General features: G+C 42.8%; 1 protein-coding gene across 6 annotated transcripts in view; it reads right to left on the bottom strand.

Moving 5' to 3' along the window:
• LOC311249883 (NACHT, LRR and PYD domains-containing protein 3-like) overlaps nucleotides 1-19,122 on the bottom strand; it is a 140,720-nt gene that overhangs the window by 120,038 nt on the left and 1,560 nt on the right. For 3 of the 6 annotated variants that reach the window (XM_084341246.1, XM_084341247.1, XM_084341249.1), the window contains exons 2-9: nucleotides 17,707-17,783; nucleotides 17,397-17,499; nucleotides 12,808-12,966; nucleotides 12,400-12,519; nucleotides 11,969-12,088; nucleotides 11,507-11,724; nucleotides 3,447-5,313; nucleotides 1,612-1,788 (exon numbers count right to left, since the gene is read on the bottom strand). In XM_084341246.1, the coding sequence (XP_084197372.1) occupies nucleotides 1,612-1,788; nucleotides 3,447-5,313; nucleotides 11,507-11,724; nucleotides 11,969-12,088; nucleotides 12,400-12,519; nucleotides 12,808-12,947 (2,642 nt within the window). In that variant the 5' untranslated portion in view covers nucleotides 12,948-12,966; nucleotides 17,397-17,499; nucleotides 17,707-17,783. The remainder of the gene's footprint in view (nucleotides 1-1,611; nucleotides 1,789-3,446; nucleotides 5,314-11,506; nucleotides 11,725-11,968; nucleotides 12,089-12,399; nucleotides 12,520-12,807; nucleotides 12,967-17,396; nucleotides 17,500-17,706; nucleotides 17,784-19,122) is intronic. The other 3 variants (XM_084341248.1, XM_084341250.1, XM_084341251.1) reach the window with 1 other exon arrangement.

Genomic DNA, 19,122 nt, shown 5'->3' with positions numbered 1-19,122 from the left:
GCTAAACTATCAGGTCACACACACACACACACAGTAGCCAACTTCATATGACAAATGTAGACAATTTTTATTTATTAATCACAATCAGAAATATTCGATCTTGTTTGGGGGCTTCACATAATAAACAAACAGAACTGGTCTATATGGAGGTTTTAATGGTCGAAACACAGACGTTATGACGTGAACCCTGTGTTGCGGTACAAAACAAAAAGATCGTTGACTCAAGGTTTAGTGTTTGCCTCTTTATTTCCTTTTGCCACCAGCTTTCCTGTTTGTGTACAGGTTAGTCCTCCGTTTATGAGAGTGGCAGAGTGGCATCGGACTTGAGAGTTAGTGGGCCTAATGCATAACTGTGGTTACTACTGCGCATGTCTCTTTGTTGCTATAATAAACATTTGCTTAGGATTGTGACGAACAGGATGGAAACTGGTAACAAACAAACGTGCGGTTGAACGACAGCATCTCGGCGAGCCATAGCGACACATCCACCGTAAACATTAGCACATGCTACCGCTAGCCTGAACGCATCCTCTCCCTGAGAGGGGCGCGTGTTAGGACGGAGCTCATTAGCATAACAGCTGCAGAATCAGAACCAGCTGCTCTCAGCAGAGCTCAGTAGAGCCACTTTCAGACAGCTGATATTCAGGACCACTGATGGGTTTGGGGGCAATACATTTCTAATACAGTGCTGTTGGACCTCTGACAGCTGTGTGGAAGTGATGAAAAACAGTATAATATGGGACCTTTAATGACAACGTGCTGCTACTTCAGTAAAGACGTGGTGACTTCACCTCTTAAACTCTGCAGCTGCACCAGTGGCTCCATCTATACAAACTCATGTTGTGAAGCCAAACAAATAAAAACTCACAAAAACTGGTTTTAGATTCAATTCAACATCACAAAGTTTCCAAAGATGCAAATATGTCAATAAATATGAGTAAACAAAAGACATCTACTGTGTTTTTCATTTATTTTATATTTTTTAGGAAAAGTGGAGTCAGAAGATCAAATCATCTCCAGTTTAAACTATTCAGTCAGTATAAGCATCATGTAGCTTCATAAATCTCTGATCCCTCTCAGATGGGAGGGGTTGGACTTCAGAGCTGAGGCCACAGAAGCACAGCTGATCTCTGACAAACTGCAGCTCCTCAATCTGAATAAAGAATAAATGATGTAATAAAGATCTGTTTATATTCCATCAATGTTCAGTTGTTTAATGTGCAGTTCAACATCACTGTGTCCTCATCAATCAGCTGTATCCTAAAATGACTGAGTGACTTTGTTCTTGTGTTGTTGTGGATCATCATGTTGTAATGTCAGCCTTCTACAGACATCATCTAAATGTCACCACATTCATGTCAACACATGTTATCAACATGCTGCTGAACTCTGCACCCTCTTTAACACCTGTCCCAACACTACAGTATCCAGAACCACATGAATCCAATTAGAGTCCAGACTGAATTCTGCTGACAGACTAAAAAAAGAGCTGTTGTGAGTTGTGTTCAGACAAACACAGAAAACAAGAAGAGTAAAGGATATTTAAAAGTTCTGTTGTGGATTTAAATTAGGTAGATAAACACTGCACAAGAGCAAAATACATGAACTGACCTCAAGATCTCCAGTCTACAGTTTGGACTCTTCAGTCCTTCACACAGAAGCTTCACTCCTGAATCGTGCAGCTTGTTGTTGTTACTCAGGTTCAGCTCTCTCAGATGGGAGGAGTTGGACTTCAGAGCTGAGGCCACGACTTCACAGTCAGTCTCTGAGAGTTCACAACCAGAAAGTCTGTGATGACAGAGAAAATAAAACTGAAGGTCAAATAAAATCTGACACTTTATCTAAAAAACAGACATGAACACATTTGGCTGCAGCTCAGCTGGTCAGTTGTTCAGCCTGAGCTGGTCAGTCATTGATCACAAGGTTTGTGGTTTGAAACCTGAGCTCCTCCTGTCCACATGTCAAAGTGTCCTTGAGCAAACTAATGATCCCTCAATGGCAGCTTTAGACCAAAGTGTCTCCCAAACAAGCTGATGTGATCTGTGTCTGTTAAACTTTATTTGAACATGATGTCACTGAGTGCTACAATCACTGGAGGTTGTAACAGCACTTGTATGTATTGACCTCAGTCATGTGCTTGTATGTAGTCTATGCATCTTTTAATATCACTCTGCTTTTCATCACAGATTGTTTTATTATAACTTCATAGTGAATAGTTTTACTCAAGTGGAGTTCAGCTGTTTAACGACATCATTTCTTCTTGTAGTCTGGTGATGATAACATCTCTCCACTGAACTGGACCTGCTGAGTTCTCCTTCACTGGCAGGATGAACCCTGATGTTGTCCCAGGAGCTGAATGTGTGATAGCTCTGGAGTTTACCAGTTTACAGACCAGTCCATTCAAATACTACCAGAGAGAGAGACAGAGAGAGCGTCCTCAGTGTTGATGAGTCAAACTCATTTATAATATAGAAACACGTGAGAAAAGAAACTGATTATAAGGAAGTAAACAATGTAAAGTTGCTGCTTTTATTCAATGAGAATGGAGAGGGAGATTTTTTTGCTTTCCAAGAGGGAACATGTCCTCGATTGACATCCTCTCAAATCAAGCGATAATAATAGACATGTTAAACACTGAGAATGGACGGATCAGTCCTTCATCCTTCCGGCTATAATACCCTGGTCTCTTCACCACTCCTGTGGCAGATTGTTCCCTCACGTTGGGTGATTATACCTGTGCTCTTGCTAAACCTCAGTACATTATCTCAGTGTCATCTAGTGTTTTGTTGACTACGTGTTTTGTGCTCCAGTGTTTTTTCTGTGGCTAGACGCCATCTCGTTCCTGTGTTTTTCCCTCTCCACGTGTGCAGATCCTCAGCGTCTCTCAGCTCAGCTCGCAGCTTCACCCATCTGCCTGGACTCTCTCCATCGCTCCATCCTGCCTGTCCTCCTCGCTCCCAGCACCGACTTGTTCACCTCAATAAATCACCTTTGAATTCATCTCTATCTCAAGTCTCTGCAGTTTGGGTCCAACTAAAAACCTCAACCCTCACAGATCCAGCAGATCACAGATATTACATGTCTGTGTGTCTGTATATAATAAGAACAATAAACAGACACATTATAGAAACAAAGTGCAGAAACTCTCTCCACTGTAACAATAAGACTGTTGTGATAAAATGACTGTAACAACATGTTTCCATCTTCCATCACTTGAAGAGAGTTAGAAGATGAGAGAAGATACTTTTTTTCTTTTAGATATTTAAAGTGCAAAACACAAACAGTACTAATATTTCAGAAAGCAAGTTTTACTTGTTTGACTTTTATAGAGCTGAACTTTTAGACTGTGCATGTGTGTAACGTGTGGATCTTTAATACTGATGACGTCAGCTCAACATTGTTTTATAATGTAATAAACACACAATGATAATCTTATCTGGACTCACACAGCCTTCCTGCAGTTCCTCACAGCTGGAATCAGTCTCCGTCGTCCCTCCTCTGATGTGTTGTACTTCTTCGGGTAAAACTCATCCAGAACCTCCTCTGACATCTGCAGCATGTAGGCCAGGGCTGAGCAGTGGATCACAGAGAGTTCCTTCTCTGATCTGTTCTCTGACTTCAGGAACTCTTGGATCTCCTGATGAACTGAGTGGTCGTTCATCTCCATCAGACAGTGGAAGATGTTAATGCTTCTGTCAGGAGAGACATCATCTCTGTTCATCTCCTTCAGGTTGTCGATGGCTCTCTGGGTGATTTCTGGACTGTTGCCTCTCTGACCCAGCAGACCTCCTAAGAGTCTCTGGTTGGACTTCAGAGAGAGGCCATGAAGGAAGCGGACAAACAGGTCCAGGTGGCCATTTTTACTTTCAAGGGATTTCGTCATGACTCTCCTCAGGAAGTAATCCAGGGATGGGTAACGGGCCTTACGGCCAAACAACTCAGAAATCTTCTCAAAACCAGATTTTGGTTTTGAGTCCCTGAGTGTGAACTCTTTTAGGAAAGCCTCCAGGACCTCTGTGTTCCTGTTGGTGTGACAGTGGAACATGTAGACTGCAGCCAGAAACTCCTGAACGCTCAGATGAACAAAGCAGTAGACTGTTTTCTGGAAGATCACACTCTCTCTTCTGAAGATCTCTGTACAAACTCCTGAGTACACCGAGGCCTCTGTGACATTAAGACCACACCGCTCCAGGTCTACTTGGTAGAACATGATGTTTCCTGTCTCCAGATGTTCAAACGCCAGCCTCCCCAGCTTCAGAAGAACTTCCCTGTCAGCCTCCGTCAGCTCCTGTGGACTCGTCTCACGTCCCTCATCGTACTTCTGCTTCTTCCTCTTTGTCTGGACCAGCAGGAAGTGTGAGTACATGTCAGTCAGGGTCTTGGGCAGCTCTCCTCTCTGGTCTGTAGTCAACATGTGGTCCAGAACTGTAGCAGTGATCCAGCAGAAGACTGGGATCAGACACATGATGTGGAGGCTCCTGGAGGTCTTGATGTGTGAGATGATCCTGCTGGACAGATCTTCATCACTGAACCTCCTCCTGAAGTACTCCTCCTTCTGGGCGTCAGTGAAGCCTCGTACTTCTGTTACCCTGTCGACACATGAAGGAGGGATCTGATTGGCCGCTGCAGGTCGGGAAGTTATCCAGACGAGAGCCGAGGGAAGCAGCTTCCCCTCGATGAGGTTTGTCAGCAGCACGCTGACTGATGACTTCTGTGTGACATCAGACACGACCTCGTGGTTCTTGAAATCCAGTGAAAGTCTGCTTTCATCCAGGCCGTCAAAGATGAACAGAAGTTTACAGACAGCGAGCTTCTCTGCTGTCACCTTCTGTAATGTTGGATGGAAAACATGGAGCAGCCTGAGAAGACTGTACTGCTCATCTCTGACCAGGTTCAGCTCCCTGAACGAGAGCAGAACCAGCAGACTGACATCTTGGTTTTCGGAGCCCTCGGCCCAGTCCAGAGTGAACTTCTGCACCGAGAAGGTTTTTCCAACTCCAGCGACGCCGTTGGTCAGAACCACTCTGATGCGTCTCTGTTGGTCAGGTGAGGCTTTAAAGATGTCGCTGCACTTGATTGGAGTGTCATGGAGGGTCTCCATCTTGGAAGCTGTCTCTAGCTGTCTCACCTCATGTTGGGTATTAACCTCTTCACTCTGTCCCTCTGTGATGTAGAGCTCAGTGTAGATCCTGTTGAGGAGGGTTCCACTTCCTGTTTCATCACTTCCTGTCTCAGTTCCTTCAGTCACACGTTCACATCTCCTCCTCAGACTGATCTTATGTTCATCTAACACCTCCTGCAGACCAACATCCACTAAAAAAAGGGAGAAAAGTGTGAGTCAAAACAAAACACAACAACAATCTGCACATTATTTTCACTTCATTTAAAAGGACCAAAATAAGAATATATGAAGCAGTGAAGGTGCTGCTGTATGTGCACTGGCCTTCTACAGGAGGGCTGTAACGGGAGAGCATCCCATTTCTTATCTTTCAAACAAACTTGATAGCCTTTAGAAATGGTACTCAGCCACTGAGATGGAGGCATTGGCACTAATGGCTCCAGGACTTGTTGAGCTTTCTGTCAGCTTGTCTGCTGCTCCTGTGGTTGTTTTTACACGTTACAATCGTCTCGTTTTATTGGTGCAGTAGTCCAGTTTTTGGGGGGATTTGTTTCTGTTAGGTTTAGTTCTAATGTTGGTTTGGCTTCGAGGGCAGAACCAAGATCCTACGGCCCGTTGTGGGTTGTTCTGGCTTCTCTTCTCTTGGTTGCCCCATCCTGCCCCCCCCAGCAGGAACTGTGCACTTCTTCAGCCTGAAAACTTACTAGAAGGCATTCAGTTGATTTGATGAAGCGGATGTACTTGCTTGCTTCTTGTGATTTTGGTGTTTGTATCTGACTAAGTCTTTAAATAAATACACTGCCCAGCAAAAAACACAAAAAGTCATGTTGCGAACGACCACATGGTTGTGACATCAGAACGGCCTGCGTGTAGCCTAGCGCTTAAATGCGGCCTCCTTGCACTAACAAAGCCTGGTAAACAAAGGAAAGTGCACTGACCCTAATGTCCAGCAGGCAGCGCCTGCTTGTCACAGTCCCCCCAGGTTTGAAAGCTCCCATCTCCCATTGTCCGTGGGCGCGACTGGAGGAGATAAGTACAGCTGCACCCATTTCATCGCCAGTCCCAGGTGTAACGTGTTGCTGGAAGCATCAGCTTCCCTCTACACAACGGTTACACAAAGGGACCCTACCCTCGTAGGCCACAGTCTCTCATCTCGCTGGACAAGCCAAAACTGCCCCGTGTTTACCAAACACGCTCCGGATACAGAAAAGACGCTGTGCAACCAGTTTCTTTCCTTGCCTGCAGAAGGAGGATTTCTCCTCAAAACGCCTGGGGCCTCATGTATCAATGTTGCGTACGCACAAAAACGTGGCGTACGTCATTTTCCACGGCAACGTTCAGATGTATCAAAAGTGAAATGACCGTGGAAATGTGCGGTGCCCCACGCCAGCTTCATGGCTGGCGTACGCACGTTTCTACAGCTATTGTTCCTTTGGCGACACTTTGAGGTGATGCTGGGAAACTGTTAATTATGTGAAAAAATTTGTCCTCAGAGTTATGTGCACATCAGAGACACGAACAATTAACACACGTGTTTGCAATCATATGGATCATAAATCATAAATCATAAAAGCATGCGCAAAGTGATGAAAAATGGCATGAACAATGGCAGCCTTGGCCTTGTTAGAAGACATCGCAAATGGTAATATCAGACGTGAGAGGGTGTTTAGAGAACGGGAAGATCTGTTGGCAAATGACGACAACTGGCTCATGAGTCACACATGTTGCTATAAAAGCGCCATCACAGGGTGAATTTGTTTTCGTCAACAGGAAACATTTTTATTCAATTAATGTTCAAATAATATGAGATGCGCAAATTCAGCTCACCAACATCGTGGCAAGGTGGCCTGGTTCAACGCATGACTCGTTCATTCTTACCAATAGCATGGTTGGTAACAGGCTGGAGGCTGGCACGGTGCGCGATGGGTGGCTTCTCTGTGAGTAAATCTGTTTAATTGCGCCCTGTATGTAAACCAGCACAATGCTCATTTGGGGCATTTGTGCATACAAATATGTGCATTTGTTTTTCCCTGGTGAAAATAGAGCGGCAGAGCTATCTAACAAGCCCTTTATTGTCTTGTTGTGTTCAGTATTTGTGTCATTAAACGCGTGCGTAAAGTTGGAAATGTCACACTGCAGTAGCCACGGCGCACTTCTGCAGTCATTAATATAAATGTGATCAGTCTCGTCAATCCTTGTAATGAAGTTGTTTTGTCCTTCTGTTTATTTCCCACTAACGGTAGCACTTATATATATTATTTCTTTTGAAAAAAGTAATAGTGATTCAATCAAGTGGTGCATGAAAAAAGGAAACTGAATCTATTTCACATGTTATTAGGCAGAAATCCTACGCTTCACCTCCACCTCCGACCATTTTTTATTTTTAATTTCAGTGAGTGTGCGCTGCTCCGACCCCACAACGTTTTTTTGGTGTTTATCCCTGGCGAGAGGCTACCAAATAATACAGATCTTCGCGTCTCGACTTTATTTAATAGCGTTTCGAGCTCAGACTCGGTGAAGTTGCGCTTCTTCCCTTTACTCACGGTGTAAATCTGATGGTGCTGAGAGGGGAATCCCCGGTGCAGGCCCTGTTTAAATTAATTTGCATATTTAAATGAGGGCGTGGACAGGGAGGAGTTTAGCACTTCTACATGTGCGCTCAATTCCACGTTGATTGGGATGTACAAAGGAAAAGTGCTTGGATCGATGCGTACGCACACTTTGATACATCTGATTTCTTTTGTGCGTACGACAGTTTCTGGATTCTAGCGTCCGCCATGTTTCAGTAGGAAATCCACGCAAGTCTTAGTACATGAGGCCCCTGCTCTGCTCGTTTTCTTAATGCCCACGTCGACACCGCTGTTTTAACAGCCAACGCAGGACGCTGCAACCACCTTTAATCCACGCCGAGGAAGCGAGCTGGATTAAGGAAGACACACGATATAAGTGAGGCTTAATTGGTGTCTGGGCAGATACTTGGCGTGGCATTTGTCTTTACAATAAAACCGTTGCATAGATGATTCCCAGGAGACCATCTTTCTTTAATTTACAACTTTGCAACACCATTTGTCCTCTTCCCCCCTCAAGACTGATACACTCCTTTCTCCCAGGTTAATCAAGGTCAGCATGGAGAAATCCACTCTCTGACATCAAGTGGAACAGAAAACTGTTTTGTGACAAAGATGTGTTATAATTGATAATTGTCCCTGCAATTGCAAATTAGGTAACGACTCTGATGTTCTGTGTCTCTTCTGATAGAATTAACAAGTACACTCTCCAGAGTAAAAGTACTCTGGGCCTCTTCTTTGTTGTTCTAATCCTCGAATCCTGCCCGAATGGTTTACGACTATGCGTTCTCTTAGCTGACACAATCCAACCAATAATGGTTTCTGTACTCATCCAGATTTCAAGCAAGTTCTAAATAATCAGAATCAGAATTCCTTTCATTGTCCCACAATGGGGAAATTTCTTTGCCACAGCAGACAGTAATTACAATTTAAAAAAAAAGTAAAGAAAAGAAATCAATATAATAAGAAGATAAGAAATAGAATTACTCGTATATACATAATATTTACAATATGAACAGTGTAATTATAAACAGTGTGGTACAAATAATAATAAATATGGGTATTTAAAAATTGTCCAGTTAGTGCAAAACAAAATGTACATGGGATATGGCACAGTGCACATGTGAGGTCTACTGGGAGCAGTGCTGGTGGTATAGTCTAACAGCAGCAGGAAGGAAGGACCTGCGATACCGCTCCTTCACACATTTAGGGTTTATCAGTCTGTCGCTGAAGGAGCTGACCAGTGCTGTGATAGTGACCTGTAGGGGGTGGGACTCCTTCACCAGCAGCGATGACAGCTTATCCATCATCCTGCTGTCTCGAATCCCAGCTCCCCTGGGCAGAACTGAGCTACATGTCAAAGTATCCTTGAGCAAGATACTGAACCCCAAAATGGCAGCATCCCTGCAACCACGGAGTAGCGGATGATTATGGCTGTGTCCAAATTCAGGGGCTGCAGACTAGGGATGTGCACGGTTACTCGGATACTCGGGTACCCGAGTAAACAATCTGCTAATCGGTTACGAATTATTAACCGGTTAACCTAGGATTATTTCATTGTCGGCGATGCCGGGTGTATAGTCGCTCTGTGTATAGTCCACCGGTGTGTTTGTAACGTTAGCTTACCCAGAAGCCGAGCAGTCAAGCCTGTCCAATAGGGACCCGTGTGCCGTCACATGACGGGCTAAAATCCAATGGGAAAACATGATCTGCCAAAGATCGTTTATTTACATCAAGATGGTTGCTCTGTTGCCGTGTGTGATCACTACTATCAGTAAATCTCCCGTAAATCCTAATAAATAATGCGTAAATTAACATGTATGCAATATTTCGGGGTCCGCCTGCTATTCCGACATGTCTCTCTTTAGACATGCCGCTATTCCGACAAGTCTCCGACAATGGCAAAAAACAATGTCGAAATAGTGGGACGCTTGAAAAATAACTTTAATGCCGCTATTCCGACAATTACAGGTCACTGTTTTAAATAGCAGCATGTCGGAATAGCAGCATGTAACCGCATTTGTAACCTTAAACTGGCTTACAACCACTCAACGAGTTCGATGCGAAACCACTTAAGGTTCAAGAAACACGAAAGCATAAGCACCGCTAATTACTGACATTTTTTTTAAAAATCCCGGGGTATAAATGCGCTCCGTCCAGAGGGGAAACTTTTTTTTTTTCCAGTCATAAACTCATATGTGCATCTTAAACTCCAATCTACTCTTATTAACCACCTGATATTTTGTCTGACGACGCTGTGTGTCAGCAATGCGCTGTCTGATGGACAGAGCGCATTTATGAGTCATACATTTTATTATTCGGTTACTCGATTAGGACCAGGTTCGGGTACTCGGTTAGAAAATTACTCGAAATGCCCATCCCTACTGCAGACCACGAAGGGTGCATTTGAAGGCCAATTACGTCACAACGCTGCACGAAGGCTGTCCAAATTCAAAGGCTCCTTCAAATGCAGCCTGCCCTTCCCTCTTTTTGGAGGACGCACCGCTACTATCCTTCACGGCCTCACCACTGCTCAGTCCCGAAAACAGAAGAGGACGCAAGAGAAAATGGCGACGTCAAGTGGCGCAGACATGACATTCAAATTTAAGTAATGGGTTTATACTCGGTTTTTAGTCATTTGAACATCCAACGCTAGATATATTAAACTTCAAGGGACTATAAAACCTCCAGATGTTAACTTTCAGTTAAAATATGTGACGCTGGTAATGCTATGGTAAATATAGTTGTTATTCACCAATGGGTGAATGCTTATTTTGTAATGTTGATAACTCAATTTAGATTTGTCACATTTTGTCGTTAATTTTTGTACACAAATAAATAAAAAATGTACACGTTTGATAGATTTGAACCAAAACAGACTTTATTGCATCTCTTCATTCACAAACGTGACGTAAGGGTAAGGGGCGGGTACACCTGGTGGCGCAACCAGGAAATGCTCCGAAGGCTAGACCATCCCATTTAACAACGGTGGACGAGGCCTTAAAGGTCTCTCCGAAGGACCCGCCTTCGTGGGCCGCAAAGGCCGCGTCCTTGAAGGCTGCAGCCCCTGAATTTGGACACAGCCAATGAGATGAGATGAGGTCTAGGTTCAGCAATGTCATGTGCCCAAAAAATGAGGTCAGCTGACAACCTGAATATACTGAATGACCTGGTTTTTCCATCTATGTAATTTTTCTTCCCCAACGGCACAAGCATATTCCGAGATTCACGGGCTCAAACTATGAAAGACCGGTTTAGGGAGTTTGAGACATCATTTTAACCTCAGAGTACAGACCTTAACCCCACTGAGAATCTTTGGGATGTGCTGGAGAAGACTTTAAGCAGCGGCCCGACTCTCCTATCATCAATACAAGATCTTGGCAATAAATGAATGCAACTCTGGACAGAAATAGATGTTGTGACATTGCATAAGCTCATTAAAATGATGCCATGGCGAAAGCATGCCATAGTCTGTTCGTGCTCTTACATTGCACACTAGGCTGGCTTTGTAGTAGTAGTGTACTGTACTGCCTCATCTGTGTTTATTTATTTATTTTATTTTATTGTCCGGTTTTGTATGTACTGGTCTGCGTCTTAACTGTTCTAACTGTCTGGATGAGCGAGAGACATCTGAATTTCCCTACCGGGATTAATAAAGTATCTATCTATCTATCTATCTATCTATCTATCTATCTATCTATCTATCAAAGCTAAAGGTGGTCCAACAAAATATTAGAGTGTGTGACTTCTTTTTGGCCAGGCAGTCTATGATAACATGTAACAGCTGACATGTTTAATTGGTAGAGATGTAGAGTCTTACATTGTACACTGCTGGTCTGACCGGCTGCTCTTGTTCTGGATCTTTCTCCACACTGGGGACAGGAGGAGTCCCCTGATGAAGCAGACTGGTCCCAGTATGAAGTGATGCACTGCCTGCAGAACCAGTGTCCACAGCTGGTAGAGACTGGATCCTTCAGGACGTCCTGACACAAAGCACAGCTGCAGAGCTGCTCCTCCACAGAAACATGACTCCTCTTCCTGTCAACACATTTCTTAGTGACTACAATGATTTGTTGAGTGTTGATACAAGGGCACAACTGAGAAAACTTTCTTAAAGTGTAAATTCTCATTTTGTTTTCTGCAGAAATAAAATCAGATCCATTTCAGTTTGAAACATGATCTGCACTAATAGTTCTGCATTATTATTATGAATCTCTTGCCATTTTTTTTAAATTTCATCCTCATGTATCATGTTTAATTAAGTCAGTTCACAGTCTCTTACTGTGTGTCTGAGGGTCCAGGTCCATTACTGAAGAAGAAAGGAGGATCTTTGGACCGGTCACTCCTCATAGACAGACAGCTGGGTACTGGAGACTCTGCTCTCTGTCTGTTGAACTGAACTCTGCAACAACATGTTTTTATTTATATCACATGAATCTTTGATAAATCCTCTGAAGACAAAGTCATTTAGGAAGCTCTAAATACACAAACTGCTGCTGCTGTTGATAATTAGGAGGTTTAAAGTTTGTATCAGGTCTCTTAGTTTAGATTACAGCTTTTAGGTGACTGACAGCTGCCAGATACTCAGAGGAAGATTGTGACTCATTTCTTTTTGTCTCACAATTTTTACGCAGCAATTATATTTTAGTAGAAATTTTAATAGATAAACAGAACTTAAAAATGAGTCATATATATTAGTAGTGGTTCTCTTACTGTGTGTCTGAGGGTCCAGGTCCATTTCTGAAGAAGAAAGGAGGATCTTTGGACCGGTCACTCCTCATAGACAGACAGCTGGGTACTGGAGACTCTGCTCTCTGTCTGTTGAACTGAACTCTGCAACAACATGTTTTTATTTATATTACATGAATCTTTGATAAATCCTCTGAAGACAAAGTCATTTAGGAAGCTCTAAATACACAAACTGCTGCTGCTGTTGATAATTAGGAGGTTTAAAAGTTTGTATCAGTTCTCTTCAGAGGAAGACGGCACGGATGACTTCTTTGTGTCACAAGTTTTACTCAGCAACTACATTTTAACAGAAATTTTAATAGATAAACACAAAATAAACGTTGGCAGAAGCAGTTGAAAACGAGTCATATATATTAGTAGTGGTTCTCTTACTGTGTGTCTGAGGGTCCAGGTCCATTTCTGAAGAAGAAAGGAGGATCTTTGGACCGGTCACTCCTCAGAGACAGACAGCTGGGTACTGGAGACTCTGCTCTGTCCTCCTCTTCCTCCACACCACGTCTCCAGGAGGCCATCTTCTGGACTTCAGTCAGTCTGAGAGGTAAAACAGTTACACTGACGTGAGCTCAAATCACAAGAATGAGGAAAAGAGTTTGTTCAAGAGTGGGGTTGGGCCGATGAACGATGCCATCGTCCATCACCGATGGCTGACAGCCTGGACTACTAATCCCTGACCATCGTAACATCGTGATTCAAAAGGTTTCCCCACCAGAGAGCACAATTAAGAGGCGTGTCCCCTCAGAGTTGCCGTAGGACAACAGTTGTTGTTTGTGGGGAGAGGATGAGAAAAGAAGTATGTTGCTGCTCAGTGCACTAACATCACGTCTCCATGTCCCGTTTATTGTTTTCTTATTAAACCAGCTCAGTCAGACGAACCCAAGACACGAACACAGGACGCTTTTAAAGCTGGCACAGGGATGTATGTCGCTGGTAACGGGAGATAGTTTCCTCGTCTTTTTAAAGGACAAATGCACACTGGATGATTGGCGTAGACATCGGGGGGTTTTCTCATGATCTTAGGATAGTGTGTAAATGTACTGACCACACCTGAAGTAGTTTACTGCTGTCAATGTACAGACGCAGGTTCAGATATCTGCCAGGAGGTGGCACTGTCCACGTTTGATGACTTGTATTATTTCAGGGCATTAAAAGACACTAAACACCAGCTGTCAACATTTTTCACAATCTGAATTATTGTTTAAAGGCACCTGAGTATTTTAGGCTAACTGCTACTTGACAGGGCTGAAAAACACAACATACATTAGAGGGTGTAGTCATTTTTTACTTTCAAAATACTCTCCATGACTCATGAAACAGAAAAGTCATAGTGGAAAAAATAAAAAACACAACAAAGATGAACAAATAAAGCTTCATAAATAAAAAACATAAATAAAATACATATATGATATGATTCAAATCGTATGTCTTAAGATGTAAGGTGGTTATTATTGGGGGTTGTGTAGAGGAGGAATGACGGGTGAGCTGTAGACACCAACCAGCAAACAATATAATGTCTAAAAGACAGTAAAGACAGTAAACTGACGTAACACGGCTACATTTGGGCTGTCACTGCACATTTAGTACAGGTCTGTTTGAGGATGTTGATTAAATGTTACACATTCAGACCAGATTTCACCGGAATTTGCAATAATGGCTTTCAAATGAGATCAATAAGATCCTATTTGCACAGTGTAAAGGATGAAAGGAAACTTTATGGCACAAAAAGAAAGATGCATAAAGAAACTCACATCCATGGTAGTTTATAAGCAGAAATGCAGCCATATTAATTGACTATCATGTCACAAGCACCCCACGTGTCCTCACTGTCAGAGAACAGGAAGTGAGACACAATCTGTCTCTGAGTCTACTTCATCAAACTGTTGACTTTACTCCAACATGTCTGTCCTCTACAGTCCTCAGGGAGACAAAGACTTGGAGACTTTGACAGTAAAATAATACAAATGTCGGATTAACACTCACCCTGACACAGCGTTCAGTTTCCTGCTCCATCTGCTGTCGACTCAAAATGGAGTCTGAGCTCAGTTTAGTTTCACTTTGAGAGTTCCCTCCCTGTTCTCATGTATCTGGATCACAGAGTCACTGTGTCTCCTCCCCTCAGCATTTACAGTAGACCATGTATTGATCTCTGCTGTGTGTGTGTGTGCGTGTGTGTGTGTGTTCAGTTTGCCTCTGTATTTATTTACCTTTGTATTAATTCATCTTTGTGTTTAGTTTCCTACGGAAGCCCTGAGCGGTCATGTGTCTAACATATTGTTTCCTCTGGTTTCCTGTGATAACCAGTTAAATGTTATTTCTTTACTCAAGATCAGGAGTTATTTATGTCACAATCAGCAGATAACCAGATAATTCTCTTGAGATCTTGAGAAAACGAGATGAATTATTATCATTATCACAAGAAAACAAAAGGTTGTTGCCTCTTATTCCTGAAGGCTTCATGTCTGTTTGATCAGCAGTGGCCTGCCAGCATGAATACATGGCATCTTTACAAGTGTAGCAGCTGATTTCATCTGAACATGTCAGACTGAACAGTGTCAATTATTCATTTGTTTCTGTACTGCATAATGTAGAATAAACTTCATAATGAAGCAGAATTGCATAAAAAGAAATGCAGGATTAAATACATTTGTGGAAATTATTAGGGGGAAATGCAAAGAGAAACTATTAAAATAATTCAGACTGAGGGTGAGACAGAGACAGACTGAGGGTGAGACAGAGACAGACTGAGGGTGAGACCCTCCTGGGTGTCATCCCCCTCCTCTTTTCAGCCTTCACAAAAGTCTCTCCACCTGCTCGTGGTGTGTGATGCTGCAAGATTTGGTATCGATCCGATACCAAGTAAATACAGGGCCAGTATCGCTGATACCGATACTTTTCAATAATTAAGGTGGATGCATCATCAAATTGCTAAATCTGAATGAATTTTCATGACTTTTAAGTGTTTTTGTGATTTTTCCTTTGGATTATTAATTAGTTGAAACCCAGGACAGAATGTGGGTAAAGTTTAGAGGTAAATAGAAAATACTTTATTATCATAATAAAAGTTTTTGTTCAGAAACAACAGAACAGTAACAAAACAGTTTTTACCCAAACATTGTCACGTCTGGATTTGTTTCTTAAATAAACAAAGAGCACAAAATTATCACTCAAACAAATTAAAACAAATTATTTTATGGTGTTCAGAAAGTACAACACAATAATTAAATAATATTTCTCCCTTTGCTGCACTCACTCGTTCTGTGTGTGTGTCTGTGTGTGTGTCTGTGTGTTGCTGGCTGAGCCTGCTTGCTTGTGTGTTTGCCTGAGTCACGTGACGGTACAACGTCAAATCACAAGAGGAGGAGGAGCAGAGAGTGAAGAGGAGGAGGAGCAGAGTGTGAGGAGGAGGAGCAGAGTGTGAAGAGGAGGAGGAGGAGCAGAGTGTGAGGAGGAGGAGGAGCAGAGTGTGAGGAGGAGGAGCAGAGTGTGAAGAGGAGGAGGAGGAGCAGAGTGTGAGGAGGAGGAGGAGGAGCAGAGTGTGAAGAGGAGGAGGAGGAGCAGAGTGTGAGGAGGAGGAGCAGAGTGTGAGGAGGAGGAGGAGCAGAGTGTGAGGAGGAGGAGCAGAGTGTGAAGAGGAGGAGGAGGAGCAGAGTGTGAGGAGGAGGAGGAGGAGCAGAGTGTGAGGAGGAGGAGGAGCAGAGTGTGAAGAGGAGGAGGAGGAGCAGAGTGTGAGGAGGAGGAGGAGCAGAGTGTGAAGAGGAGGAGCAGAGTGTGAGGAGGAGGAGGAGCAGAGTGTGAAGAGGAGGAGCAGAGTGTGCCTATTCCGTGCTGCGACACAACAGCAGCAGCACTTACACAGACAGACAGACAGACGCCTCTTTGATGAAACTGCAGCAGTGAATACAGGAGAGAGACTGAAACTAAAGTATCAAACTCATTACACTGGTATTGATCAATATCAATACCAACGTTGGTATCGATATTTGGATCAATCCGTCCACCACTAATTGTCACATATACCAACTCAGCAGACATAAACCCGACCCTGTTCAAGAGTAACACAACACTGAGAGAAGAGGAAGTGAGACACAATCTGTCTCTGAGTCTACTTCGTCAAACTGTTGACTTTACTCCAACATGTCTGTCCTCTACAGTCCTCAGGGAGACAAAGACTTGGAGACTTTGACAGTAAAATAACACAAATGTTGGATTAACACTCACCCTGACACAGCGTTCAGTTTCCTGCTCCATCTGCTGTCGACTCAAAATGGAGTCTGAGCTCAGTTTAGTTTCACTTTGAGAGTTCCCTCCCTGTTCTCGTGTATCTGGATCACAGAGTCACTGTGTCTCCTCCCCTCAGCATTTACAGTAGACCATGTGTTGCTCTCTGCTGTGTGTGTGTGTGTGTGTGTGTGTGTGTGTGTGTGTGTGTGTGTGTGTGCGTGTGTGTTTGTCACTTGACTAAAGTCTACAGCATGACTCTGGTAATAGTCAATCTCAGCGTCAGTTATTATCAGTTTTTACAACCTAAATCAGTCTTAATCAGTTATATGTTTAACGCACACTGACCTATGTTCTCACTTATCTCTACTTTTATCTGGCTGTGTACATAATTTCAGTATTATGTGCTGACTCCGTCACCCAGTATAGTTCAGGTGAAGGTCATTTTACAGCTTATCTACAACACATGAAACTGAGCTCTCTCCTATTATAATGAGATGGCAGCTTAAGTTTAATAAGACATTAAAAAATATCTAAAACTGTGACACGAACACCAAAACTAGAGAGAGAATGTGTAGTTTCTTTGTGTTTTTAGGTGGATTGATTCAACAGTTTTTATTATAGGTATATCTGAATTCATTATATTTCCTGGTGAAAGAAAATGACTCCTGTACTAAGTTTAAACACATCTGTGATCTAAGTTTAGACTGGAAGAAGATCAGATGGGCTGTGAACGCCTCACTCACCTCCTCTGTTAGAAGTCCACAGAAAGGTCAGGACCACCAGGTACACAGGACACCTGACCACAGACATCCTCTTCTTAAATGTCCTCCGTCATTCTGTAGTTCACTGGAAAGAAAATCACTTTACAGTTTACAGTGGGAGTTTCACGTCAAGTACGAGGCCGCCCAGCTTAATATAATAAGTGAAATGATCATGAATGTGGTTGAACGTCTTTAAGTAAACAAGCTATTGTATTTTAATACTTGCTAACCTATTTCTATTGTACTTTAAAGTATGGATGTGGCTTGAATAAATACTGTTGAATAGACTCACCTGATGTGGGCTGTGTGTTCCTGGCCTGTGTGTAACTGGTCCCTGGATTACTACTACTGGATGTCCCTTCTCTGCAGCTGTATTTAAACACAGAGTTCATCCATGCTGTTTGTTACACAATTGCATTTGGTAATTTCTATCATCCTATCACATAGTTGCATTGTACATATACATTTTATATGACCGTGTAACTTGTAGTAGATAAATTACAATAACTACCACCACTACCATTATTACTATTAGGCTGTTAAAAGGCGAAATAATACTACTGTTTACAATTAGTAGTGTTAATGTGATTTATAAAAGTTGTAATTGCTAATAACAAAAACAGCAACAATAGTACTAGTTGTACTTAAATGAAGGATCAGGTGTCCTTTCTCCAGCAGGTGCCTCTGCAAATATTGCCTGAGTGCATCTGGCCAATAATAATAATTTAAAAAAACATATATTGTAAATGACCTTTAATATGAGTGTAGTATTTCTATGTGTTTTTATGTTTACTTATTAACATTCTTTAAAGCCAGGTTTTTATTTTTTATATATTAAAGTGAAACTCTCGCCAAAAAGCAACCGAGGCTTTATTTATTATTGGGTATGAGTCAAACCTTCACGTACAAGCACACTCATGACCAAAGAGGCACTTTTAAGATTTAACGTAGTTTCGTTTTGGGGCAAGCTCATTTTGAACGGGAGTACATAGGGCATACCACGACGGCATCAAAATGTCTATTTTTAGACCACTAAGAAGGCTCCACACATCATGAAACTTTACTGGTAGCATCACCAGGGTCTCTACTCATGACACGAGCAGTAAGAACATTGTTTGTGTACACAAAGTGTGTGAAAAAGACGGTTTTGAACTACTTACGCTTAGCTACTGGGACTCCGGCGCGCCGCCGCCATTCCAGGCAAAAAGTGTCGATCTCCGAGTGCGGCCATCATGACGGAGAGTAACGGTGGGACGCTCCTCGGGCTTGTTTCCAGATGAATTCGCGGATAATTCGTTGTTCTGTCGTTAGTCAAAAGCAACACTGACGTCCATGTTGACAAGGGAGCCACATATTACAGAGCGTCCCACCGTTACTCTCCGTCATGATGGCCGCACTCGGAGATCGACACTTTTTGCCTGGAATGGCGGCGGCGCGCCGGAGTCCCAGTAGCTAAGCGTAAGTAGTTCAAAACCGTCTTTTTCACACACTTTGTGTACACAAACAATGTTCTTACTGCTCGTGTCATGAGTAGAGACCCTGGTGATGCTACCAGTAAAGTTTCATGATGTGTGGAGCCTTCTTAGTGGTCTAAAAATAGACATTTTGATGCCGTCGTGGTATGCCCTATGTACTCCCGTTCAAAATGAGCTTGCCCCAAAACGAAACTACGTTAAATCTTAAAAGTGCCTCTTTGGTCATGAGTGTG

Source organism: Pagrus pagrus, assembly GCF_965226575.1.
Source record: "Pagrus pagrus genome assembly, chromosome: 20".
NCBI lineage: Eukaryota > Metazoa > Chordata > Actinopteri > Spariformes > Sparidae > Pagrus > Pagrus pagrus.
The sequence above is the reverse complement of the archived record's forward strand: the minus strand, read 5'-3'. Positions and strand labels throughout refer to the sequence as shown.